The sequence below is a fragment of the Cetorhinus maximus genome, chromosome 12 (genome assembly GCF_964194155.1).
Source record: "Cetorhinus maximus chromosome 12, sCetMax3.hap1.1, whole genome shotgun sequence".
Taxonomy (NCBI): domain Eukaryota; kingdom Metazoa; phylum Chordata; class Chondrichthyes; order Lamniformes; family Cetorhinidae; genus Cetorhinus; species Cetorhinus maximus.
Genome location: NC_135890.1, coordinates 16,778,574 through 16,791,102, shown reverse-complemented (window position 1 = coordinate 16,791,102; position 12,529 = coordinate 16,778,574). Strand labels below are relative to the sequence as shown.

Below are 12,529 nucleotides of genomic sequence, written 5' to 3'. Positions count from 1 at the left end.
AAATGCCAAAGAAGACAAATGGAAGGTTGATTTAAAAATTGCCAACATGATGGTAAATTTCAAGCTTGACACAGGTGTACAAACAAATGTCATTCCCATAAGCCCGAATTGTAAGATAAGCAAAGAAAAACAGCTAACTAAAACAAAAGTGAAGCTGTCTCCTTATACAGGTGAAAAGTGCTGTAGAGGGCACATGCACACTTAAAGTGAACTACAAAAACAGCCTCAAGCACTTCCATTCATAGTGGTGAAAACTGATGCAAAACCTGTTCTTGGAATCAAAACTTATGAAAATCTGAAGCTAATCAAGAGAATAATGACTGTTACCACTGATGACATCCTGAGCGAGTATAAAGGTGTGTTCTGGGGATTGGCTGCCTGAAAGCAGAACTGATGAAACTGTGACACCTAAAATACATTCAGGAAAATACCAGTATAGCTGAGAGACCAACTGTAAGCAGAGTTGGACATAATGGAGAAACCTCACATATTCAAGAAAATTGAAGAACCAATAAAGTGGGTTAATCCAAATGTAATTGTCGAAAAATCAGTTGGGAATCTGCGAGTCTGTCTGGAACCCAGAGACCTAAAGCAGGCAGTACAAAGAGAGCATTATCAGCTACCTGCAGTAGAAGTAAAAGCTAGCTGATGCTAAATACTATTCAGCCTTGGATGCGAGTTCAGGCTTCTAGCATGTCAAGCTGGATGAATGCAGCTCCTACCTCTGTACCTTCAACATACCATACGGGTGATATAGGTTTTTACACTTATCTTTTGGTATTAGTTCAGATCCGGAGGTGCTCCACAGAACAGTGAAGCAGCTGTTTTGATGGGTTAGAGGCCGTAGAAACCTATATCGATGATGTACTGGTCTGGGGAGCCTCACGAGAAGAACATGACCTCAAACTGAGGCAAGTGCTGGCCAGAGCTAGAGAAAGGAACCTCAAGTTGAAGAACGAAAAGTGCAAAATAGGTCTTCATGAAATCAAGTACTTGGGACATGCGCTAACAAGTGAGGGAATGAAGCCAGACCAGAGTAAAATCGAAGCAGTTGTGAACATGCCACCCCCAGAATGTAAGAAAGACTTGGAGAGGTTTTTGGGAATAGTAACCTACTTGGGAAATTCATTCTGAACATGTCAGACCTGACAGCACCTCTCAGAGAACTTCTACAAAATGATGTGGAATGGCACTGAGAACAAAGTCACCAGAAAGTTTTGTTCAGTCTGAAGAGAACACTGACCCAGGCACCAGTGTTAAAGTATTATGATGTTAGTCAGCCGGTCAAGATCTCAGTGGACGCTTCAAAGACTGGCCTGGGAGCTGTCCTATTGAAAAAAGAGGTACCAGTGGCATACACTTCAAAGGCAATGATTAAAACACAGCAGCGGTATGCCTAAATAGAGAAAGAAATGCTAGCAATTGTGTTTGGCCTAGAACGTTTCCACCAGTTTGTCTATGGCAAAGGCGTGGAGGTAGAGTCTGATCATAAGCCTTTGGTAGCTACACTTAAAAAGTCCCTGAACTGTGTACCACCAAGAATCCAAAGATTACTAATGCCTCTGCAGAAGTACCAGGTCGGAGTTAAATACAAACCGGACAAGGAAATGTACATCGCAGAAGCCACCCTGAGAAAACTGCAGCAGATTGTGCAAATTGGCTGGCCCACACATCGGAGCAGAGCCCCTTCTGCTGTACAAGAGTACTGGAACTTCCGTGAGGAACTTCATGTGGCAGAAGGAATACTTTTTAAGGAAGAAAAAAATCATAATTCCTGCAACACTGAGGAAAGAAATGCTGCAGCGCACACATAAAAGTCACCTCGGCATAGAAACATGCAGGAGAAGTGCTCGAGATGTTATGTATTGGCCTGGAGTGGGAGCATAAATCGAGGAAATGGTGAGTGTGTGTGCAGTGTGCCAAAAGTACAGTAAATTGCAACAAAAACAACCACTTCAACCACACAGTGTTCCAGAGAGGCCCTGGCAGAAAATTTGAGTGGACGTTCACATTTGACAACAGTGAGTACCTACTAGCGGTAGTTTATTACTCAAAATTCTTTGAGTCTGTGCTGCTGAGAAATGATAGTAAGAGCATCACTGTAACAAATCATTTAAAATCAATTTTTGCTTTCCATGAAGTGCTCATCTCAGATAACGGTCCACAATTCTTAGGCACTGAGTTTCACAAATTTGCACAGGACTGGGAGTTTTGCTACACTACGTCAAGTCCTGAATATCCACAATCCAACGAATGGTGAATGTACCGTGTTGACCTTAAAACACTTTTGAAAAAGGCAAAGGTGGATGGAAGAGACCCCTACTTGGCTCTGCTGAATTTCAGGAATACTCCATTAGAGGGCATTTGATCATCTCCAGCACAATTTCTGATGGGGAGAAGACTAAGAACTAAACTTCCAACTGTGCCCCAGCTGTTACTTCCACAGCTACAGCTACAGCGTGCAGGACCTGCTCAAACTGAGACAGCAGAGGCAGAAACAGTATTTTGATTGAGGCACCTGACCTCTGCCTGACCTGACCATGGGAAGGACAGTGAGGATTCAGCATGAAAGGATCCAGAATCCTGCTGTTGTAATAGGAGGATCAAGGTCTTACATAGTGCCCAACTCCAAATGGACAACAGTACAGGAGAAACTGGCAATTCTTGCAAATGAAATGCAACCCGGCTCTGAACCAGAAAGTGTAACTGAAGGTCAAAAACCAGAATGCACCAGTGAAGCAATAGATAACCAGACAAAGCCTGAGAGTCCTGAAAACTATCCAAAGGGTGATAGAGACACAGAACTGGAGAAGGCTCCTTGTCCTTCAAAATCACCCCTGTCGCCATACAGAACATCCAGTGGAAGAATTGTGAAATAAACCACAAGAGATACAGAGATGAGTAAAAGACAAAACAGACTGATCAAATCAGAGTGAGAAAGAATAGGTAAGAGACTTTGCATACTTGAGTTGCATACAAGTTTTTTTTAAAAAAGGAAATGTCATGATAATAGCTGATTGTGGTTGTGGACTCCAGTATTAGATACAGTATTCTGTACTTTATATGGGTTCACCTGACCTGGGGATTGAAGGTCAGAAAGCACATGTTGGAGCTTGTCTTGATAGAGTTCAGACACTGCAGGTATGTGTTCATGTTAGGAAAATAAGCTATCAATAAAGTTAGCTCAGCTACAATGTCAACAGCCTGTGTGCATCATTAAAAAAAGAAACAAGACATGGGCCAGAATTTTATGTCCCACAGGCGGGTGCGCGCCTGATCTGAACAGATGTGAAAGAGCACGAGATGACGTCAAGCGAGTGTCCCGCCTTTATCGTACACTCGTGCGATATTGCGCTTGGCGGGCACGCTTCTGACTGCCACGTGCGCCCGCTGACAATTAAGTGGGCAATTAAGCTGATTAGCGATGCAGCGATTTTACGTGGCCCGTCCATATTTACGGTTGCCGGACAGTCCATTCTCCCAGGCGGCATTCACATTTTTGCTCAAACCTTGATCCAGGGTGGGATGAAATCTCTTTGGGGAAATAAAATAAAAAGAGATATCTGGGGACTGTTTTTTTATGAGGTATGCTTTCAGGTGCTTGATTGTGCTGCATGGATATATTTTTGTCATTTCCTTTATTCTGTGGAGGTCTGCAGCTCCCTGGGTAGCTGTCTGCCTTCAGGGAGCTCACTAAGAGTGCTCACCTGCACCCTCAGTTAGGTTGGCGCCCGCCCTCTTCCCACTCCCACCCTGCCAGCGCTGAGCATTTCAGTAGTAATTTCAGTTAATTGGCCAGCCAGCATGAAATCGCGGTTGGGGGCTGATTGCAACGGGAGGCCCATTTCCCATCCGCTTTCGGCCCGCCAATCGCACGCGCCCGATGACTGAAAAATTCAGTCCATGGTGTACTCGAGACAATTTTCAGACTTTGGTCTTTTTAATTTATTTTTCAGGATGGACAACATGAGCAAAGGTGTATTTACTCCACATGCCTAGTAGTCCTGAGAAGGTGACAGTTGGCCTTTGCCTCGAACTGCTGCAGTCTTTGTGGTGATGGTGCTCCAACAATGGGGTTAGGTTGGGAAATCCAGTATTCTGATCCAATAATAGGAACATAGGAACAAGAGTAGGCCATTAAGTCCCTAAAGGATTTTCAGCTGTTCAGCTAGATCATGGCCGATCAGTAATGATAGAATAATGGCGATATTTGTCCAAGGCAGAATGGTGTATATCTTGGAGGATGACTTGAAAGTAATAATGTCCCCGCTACTTTGTTGCTCCTGTCCTTCTTGTTCTGGAAGCTGCAAAGGAAGCAAGTGCTATCATAGTTATGGCGGGGCACCAATGACGTTAATTCCTTTAGCTGTCCTGGATTATGCAGTTTTTTTTGAAGTGTTGCTATAGCTGCACTCAGCCAGATGTCTGGTGAATATTCTATTATTTGAGCCTTTATGATGGTGGAAAGGCGGGGAGAGGGAAGGTGTGGTCTTAAGGTGAGCCATCATTGCAGAGTACCTAGTCCCTTCCATGTTTGTAGTGATCATTCTGATATGGAAGGTTCAGGTCAGCTTCTGATCAATAGCAATACTCAAGTTGTTACTGCTGGGGGATTCGGCAATGGTGGTGTCATTGAAGATCAAATAGAGATGGTCAGGTCTTCTCTTGTTCAATGTGGTTATTATTTGACACATATGTGACGTGGATGTTGCCTTTCACTTGTCGGTTAAGACAGGATATTGCTCAGATCCTATAGTATGTTGGCATGGGCTGCTTAATTTTCAGTAGCGTTGTAAATGGAGCTAAGCACTGTAGAGTTGTAAATGAACAGCCAGTTAGGAAATAGAGATAGTTTAAGTAAGTTATATTGATAATTGTGAGTTTTAAGAATGAGTTTTAGCTTTAATGTTTAAGTTTGATTTGTATTTCTGTATCTGTGTGTTAAGAAAGGCTAAATTGAGTTTTAGTTTCACTTTATAAAGGTGCCTGCATTTTTGATGAGGTTTTTTACGACTGTTGCAGCTAGGTTAAGCAAACAAGAATAGAAGAACTGGGTTGTTGCCTAGCAACAGTGCGCGAGAGAGGCATGTCCCTCCCACAGGCACACAGAAAAGCTAGAAACAGCAGTTTGTTTTGGAAGCTGTTCGAGTTCAGCTGGTTTGGAAAACAGCTGCCAAACAAGCCACCTAGAAGGGGCAGATAGCCAGCTCCAAGCTAAAGTTGGTTGAAAGTAGCTGCCAGAGAGAGAGACTAGAGCAAGAGGGACAGATAGCCAGTCCCAAGCTAAGGAAAAACCCCAAAACTCCATGGGAGTGTAAGAGGGGAAAGTCCAAAGCAGACCTTCTAGTCAAAGGAAGAACAGGAACCTGGAAAAGGTCCTGTTAAGTGAATACAAGAGTGAGGGCAGAGAAAGGCTCCAAGCTTCAAGTTTAAAGCTTCAAGCTTAAAGAGAACAGCTTGGAAGAGGCGAGAAAGTCCACAGAGATGGCTGAAGGTCTGGAACCCTATGCTATGGGCATGTGAAACAGCGGTGTACTGCTGACGACTGAGTTAGTGAGAAGACAGCTTGAATGCATGTGGCGACCCAGGGAAGAGGAACATCAGGAGGAGAGTTTGAAACCCTTGCAGAAGGCGTCTGTGAGAAAGTGCCAGTTTGGGAGAAGATTCCAAAGTGAGTTCTTAAAGAGTGGAGATTGGAAACCCTCGTGTGAAAGATGGAGTTCAGTGAGACTGGTTGCTTCATGGTGTGACAAGTATCTGGGAAGAGTTGAGGAGAGATCCATAGCATCTGGTTGAGGTGGCATCTGTCACTTGGTTTCAGAGTGTGATGTGTCTGACCATAGGGTGCCATTTGGTACATGGACTGTGCACTTACTGTGGACATTAGAGTATAAGATAGCTTTTGTAACTCATGTTATCCTTACAAATCTGTATACAGTTATATAGGTATAGTTGTGGGTAAAGGAGTATTGTAATATAGTTCATCTTTTCTTGTTGAATAAATGCTTGTTCTTTTGTTAAAAGTTCATTAGCTGACTCCTGTGACTCTGTTCAGTAGCTACTCTCCACGTGTCTAAACAAACAAATAAAAGTTAGGATCTATCAAGCTGGGTTCCTCTCTGGGATCAGGCTTGTCCAGGGGTAACTTCAGCTGGGATCATAAAACGGCCCCATTCCTGATCTTATTAGAAGTCAATTGCAGCAACAGTGATTCCCTGGGAAAATCCTACAATGATGTTCTGGGTTTTACTGATTGATCTCTGACAGCCATATATCTCTTCCTTTGTGTCGTATATGAATCCAGCCACTGGAGGCCTTTTCCATTGAGTCCAATTGAATCACATTAAGATATTAGGGCAAATGAGCAAAAACTTGGTCAAAGATGTAGGTTTTAACAAGTGTCTTAAAGGAGGAAAGTGAGGTAGAGGCGTAAAGATGGAATTCAGAGCTCAGGGCCTAGGCAACTGAAAGCATAGCTACCAATGGTGAAGTGATTAAATTAGGGATGCTCAACAGGCTGAATTTAGATCAGCACGGATATCTTAGAGGGTTGTAGAGTTGGAGGAGATTACAGGCAAAGGAGGAATTTGAAAACAAGGTTTGGAATTTTAAAATTGTGGCATTGTTTAACTGGGAGCCAACGTAGGTCAGCAGGTACAGGAATGATAGGTGAAGGACATTTAGTGATAGTTGGACACGGGCACCAGAGATTTGGATCACATCAAGTTTAAGGAGGGTAAAATGTGAGAAGATGCCATTGGAATAGTCAGGCCTAGAGGTAACTAAGGCATGGATGAGGGCTTCAGCAGCAGAAGAGCTGAGGCAGGAGTGGAGATGGGCAATGTTACAGAGTTGGAAATTAACTGTCTTAGTGATGGCATGGATGTATGCTTCAAAGCTCATCTTGGGGTCAGATATGATACTGATATTTATATTCATATTTATAATTTTTTCTGATGTTTCTGTTGAAGTAACATTGTATAAGTGGTAGAACTTACTAGGAAATTAATTCTCTAGATGTTACTTATGGCACTATTGATGATTCTGTCCCTCATTTAATGGATGGGAGGAAGCTAATTGGAAAGTAACTTACTGAGTTAGATTTATTTGCTTCTGGGTAGGACATACTGGGGCATTTGCCACATTATGTCAGAGAGATGTTAGAGTTGTACTGGAACAGTTTGGCTCGGGGAACAACTCAGTCTGGTGTTCAGGTCTTCAATACTGCAGTAAGGATGCTGTCATGGCCCATAGCTTTTGCTTGTCCTGTGCATTCAGCTATTTCTAATGTCAAGTGGAGTCAGCCAAATGTATGCTGTTTGTATCATGTCCTTCAACACTCTGTATTGAATTAAGACTGGTTTCGGCTTGGTGATGGTTAAGGAGTGAGGGCTATGCTGAGACATGAGGTTACAAATTATGTCGATATTCAGTTCTGCTGCTGCTGTTGACCCACTCAGTTTCAATGATGCCCACTTTTGGGATGTTAAATCTGCCTTTGTCCTTCTAACTTAGCATAGTGGCCATTCCACACTATACAATGGAGAACTTTGCAGGGTGAATAGATTTTTTCTTCGCAAGGACTATGCAATGGCTACTTCTGCCAATGCTATCATGGACTGACATGGCTGCAACAGGTTGGTGAGACAAAAGTCAGTTTTGTAGGTCAGTTCCTTGGGTTGATTCCCTCATCAGCCTCACTGGGTGGTATCACAGAGTCACTTGTTGGTGGATATTGTAGTCAAACCACCATCCCCTGGCCCACTCTGTGCCCTTTCTTCCCTCGGAACTTCCTCCAAGTGCTTCCACAATATGGAGGTGTATCGATTCATCAGCTGGAGGGAAAGTGTTGATCAGCAGATAGTTTCTTTGACATTGTTTAACATAAAACCATGAGACATCATGGGGTTTGGAGTTAATGTGGAGGACTCTCATTGGACGGTTTTGCAGAGATAAAATCTATTTCTATCCTGAGATCCTACTAACATTGCACCTTCATTCAGATTCTAATTATTTGGATTATTCAAAATTATTCTCCAACGCATTTCCTTGCTCTACCAGGCTGCCAGCCTTTGTGCTCTCAGGTTGGAAGAACAAGGCATGTTTGGGTTGGTTTTTGCAATACGTTCTTGAAGTGACAATGGAGTTGCCACCGATGGTAAATAACTGGTGAACTGGAGACATAGGGCTGGATTTTTATCCTAGGGGCGGGCAGCAGGAGTCAGGAAATTTCCTGGCTTGGCTCGCCCACCTAAGGAGAAGGTGCAAGGGGAGGTGATGGCATAGTGGTATTGTCACTGGATTGGTAATCCAAGGACCCCAGAGAATCTGGGCACACGGGTTCGAATCCCACCATGGGAGATGGTAGAATTTGAATTTAATAAAAATCTGGAATTAAAAGTCTGATGATGACCATGTAGCCATTGCCGATGGTTGTAAAAACTCATCTGGTTCACTAATGTCCTTTAGGGAAGGAAATCTGCTGTCCTTACCTGGTCTGGCCTACATGTGACTCCAGACCCACAGCAATGTGGTTGACTCTTAAAATGCTCTCTAAACAAAAGCAATTAGGGATGGGCAATAAATACTGGCCCAGCCAGCACCAGTGACACCCACATCCCATGAACAAATTAAAAAAAATACAGGATTTTCAATCCGGGATGGGGCGGGGGACGTGGATGGTAACATGGGCCCACCACCCCCAGAAACAGCTTGGAGGGTCTGCTGAGTGCTGAGGTGGACTGTTTAAAAGGTCCACCTTGGTGCTCTGAGACTTTGTCCCAGTTTTAATAATTACAGCAAAACAAAGATCAGCCCTCTATCCCTCACCATCCATACACTCCCCAGGCCCCACACATCCTCCTGTGACCACTCATACCCTCTGTGCCAAGCTATGGCACTTCCATGCCCATCAGACTATATCAGCAGTCTAATGGATGTATGGATTCTCAGCCAAGAATGTATAATGAGGCTTGGCTGAGAGTCCAGACATCCATTAGAGTGTTGAAACAGCTGTGCCCCATGGAAAACATTGCTTGATTGACAGCTCTTGCTCTTTGATCTATTCTGTCAATTGCACAATGTTTATTTACACAAGATAGAGGTTTCAAGTGCTTGCAGTTTCAGCTATTGATAGGTTAAAGGATAATTGACACTTTTATAAGGTTGCAGCAAAAGGAGGTTTTTTTTTAAGAAAGTAGAAATTTATGAATGATTGACTGTTTTTGAAAGCTTTTTCAACACCCTGTTGTTACTATAGGATTAATTTGCCCTGTACAGAGGAAGTGCTATGGGTTGGCAAGGTGGGTATGAGGGACATGGAGGGTGGGTGGAGGGGCGTGGTTGGCATGAATGGAATGAAAGGACATGGGGCTGTGTAGAGGGGCATAGCTTGGCATGGAGGGTATGGGGGACATGGGGGATGGGTGGGTAGAGCTTGGCATGTGGCTCATGGTAAGACCTTTTTAACTTACCTTTCAAAAGATTCCTTGATCCAGACTATGGTTCATGACACTTCTGAGGGACTGTAATCATAAGTCCTTTAAAAGATGGCCCGACGCCATGAAAATTGTGGGCAACTAGAAGATGTTTGTCCTTGCAATGGAGCTAGCCAGGTTGGGAGTGCAGGGTGTGGACTTGTGACCCGCACCAGGCCGCACCCTTAAGCAATACTGGTGAAAATTGGGGGTGCTTGGAATGGGATCAGGAATCCTGGGGCAGGATCTTTAAGTTGGTGAGCAGGGGGTGGGGCCCACTCGTTGATGTATAAAATGACGCGGGATGACATTGGGCGGAACTCCCGACGTCCCCCGCGTCATCTCCATTTTCAGGTCGGCGGGGGGGCAGCCGAATCAGCTGTGTGCCCGCCGACCTGTCAATGGCCTATTAAGGCCATTTAAAAAGTCATTAACCTAATTAATGGACCTGCCCGTCCAACATTAGGGTTGGCGGGCAGGCCTTGAGCCCTGGCAGGCTTCAGAAAAAGCATCAAACCTCATCCATGAGTGGGATGAGGTTTCATGAGGGTTTTAAAAAATTTAGTAAATGTTTGAGTTAAAGTGATGGACACGTCCCAACTGATGTGACATTGTCGCATGAGGGGACATGTCAGGGAAATTTTGTTTTTGTACCTTTAACATTTTTAAATTTGGAGCCGATCTCCCTGAGGCAGCACTTAGCCTCAGGGAGGTCAGTGCGCTCTTTTGCGCACATGCACGAAAGAGCACACTCTCAGCTGAGGGAATCCTCCCCCTGCCCGCACAGGGAGTGCATACTGCTTCCTGGTGAACGTATTGGCCCGCCCACGTAAAATGGCGGCATGCCCCCGATTGGGGGCGCCGATTGGAGGCGTGCCTACTCGCACCCGCTCCTGCACATCCCCCACCAACGGGGGAAAAATTCTTCCCTTGGAATCATGTCCCAGTGGCCATTTTCTTTACCTTCATGGAGTCTCTCCAACTCCATGAAAATCCAGCCCATACTCTTTATTGATTGTCTCTAACTGCCCATTGCATGCTGTGACAGCTACTGTCATTGGTAACTCATCTATAAAGTGTTTACTAACCTGATCTCCTTTTGCTCCAGAAATCCCTGGAGATCCTCTCTGACCCCGGCGAGTTCTCCCCCTCTTCCCTGCTTCACCCTATAAAGGAAAGGAAGACTTCAATCATTCATGATTAAAGATTTTGATAAGTTGTATCTGTTTCAGTCTTCTGAAGAGGCTGATATTTTCTAGGGTATGGTCCCATGAATGCCACCAGTTCTCAGATATTTCACTATAGTGGATATTCTTTAGCTGTAACCATAGATAGAGAGTATGAGCATGCTATTCAATTATGGACAGCACTAGAATTGAGAATGATCCTGAGCTCAACGAACATCCGCACATTAGCATTTTTCAATTGTCCAGTAGGAGGGGAGCTCATTGGATCGCAGGAGAGAATACCCAAAGTCATTTTTTTTCTTTCTCAGTCAAAGATGCTAATTCTATTGAGCAATGTTGTTGTCCAACTGAGGTCAGGTATCTTCCATGTATTAGACAAAGGAATAATCACAATCCCCTAGGAACCAGCAGAAAAATGGTTAACTGAGTTAGGAAATCTTGCTCAACATGTTTAAAAATCTTAAACATATTCAGAGCCTTATATTGTCCCAGAGTCCTTCCACGTCTCAGCTCAAATTACATACACTCAGTTATTTCAATTGGTATATTTGTGTTTAAAAATGAAATCTATTTGAATTGTAAAAACTGTAAGCTATGGAAACCTTCTTATACATCAATCACTCCTTACTGTCCTCCCACACAACTTTCTGTATTTTGATAGTGGCAACCTAACATTCCATCTTCCATTCCTTCTGAAATACTTGAAGATCAATGGGAGGCGTGGGAGGACCTTTCATCTATTTAAATAAGTGTGACTATTAGGCATTAATCGTCATTCACAAAAACACATTGGGGAGGGGTCCATCACATACCTTCAAACCTTTCCGTACTTTTGTAAATATTTTATTTTACTAAAGTTCTATTTATTTAGGAAATTTTATGTTTTCAAAATCATAGGATGGCTCTGCATTGGGAAAACTGCTGATCAGAATTCAGTATTTCAGCTTCGTTAAACTTGGCGTCCAGCACTCAAGCTACATTTTCCAATTTGGGTCAACTTTCTATTAGCTTGGGTTTATAAATTAAGGAATGTCAGACAACATTAGATAATTTGATTTTCTAAAAATTACTATCAATTGATTAAAGATTCTGAAACTAAGGCCAAAATATTTTCCTCGTCGGGCGGGCTCGGCAGGAGCGGGCGGGGATGGTCAGGAAGCCAACTGCTGCCTGCAATCGGCTCCACACCGCGATTTCACATGGGCGGGCCAATTAAGGCTCGCCATGCGTGGATCGCGAGTGGTAGCAATCAGCGCTACCTGTGTGGGCGGGTGGGGGGGGGGGGGGGTGGGGGGAAGAGAGAGCAGGCCTGGTGCGCAATTGGATGAGGTTTCCTAAAAATTGTAAAGGCCGCTTGGCTTTTTTGCCTGCCCGCCAACCGTAAGGTTGGACGGGCAGCATAAATTTGATTTTAATTAGCTTGTTAATGACCTTACTAGGCCTTTCAATTATTGGCTGGCGAAGGTCCACTGAACGAAATATCGCGCGAGTGCATGATGACGTCGGGATTGCATGTCATTTTACGTTCGGGCATGTCGGGTGCATGCTTGCATGCCAAGCGTGAAATTCTGCCCCTAGTAGTAGATTTTAAATAACACCCATGTCCAACTTCCAGTACTCCCATAGTGGACTCAATAGGGCAGAAATTGTGATGCTGACCTGCTGACACAAAGCCCCAGTAGACATGAGAACAGGATACAAGATTTGATACTAGTTCTGTCGAAGAGTCATACGGACTTGAAACGTTAACTGTGTTCCTCTCCGCAGATGCTGCCAGACCTGCTGAGTTTTTCCAGGTATTTTTATTTTTATTTTTATTTGATCTATAATGTTGCTTCAATCTTCTAGCCTTATGCTCACCCAGAA

General features: G+C 43.9%; 1 protein-coding gene across 1 annotated transcript in view; it reads right to left on the bottom strand.

Annotated features, from left to right (window-relative positions):
• Nucleotides 1–4,009: 4,009 nt before the first annotated feature.
• The window catches only part of LOC144688027 (uncharacterized), a 72,627-nt gene continuing 64,107 nt past the window's right edge, over nucleotides 4,010–12,529 (bottom strand). Inside the window, exons 17-18 of the mRNA XM_078554679.1 lie at nucleotides 10,565–10,642; nucleotides 4,010–4,304 (exon numbers count right to left, since the gene is read on the bottom strand). Of these exons, the coding sequence (XP_078410805.1) occupies nucleotides 4,146–4,304; nucleotides 10,565–10,642 (237 nt within the window). The 3' untranslated portion in view covers nucleotides 4,010–4,145. The remainder of the gene's footprint in view (nucleotides 4,305–10,564; nucleotides 10,643–12,529) is intronic.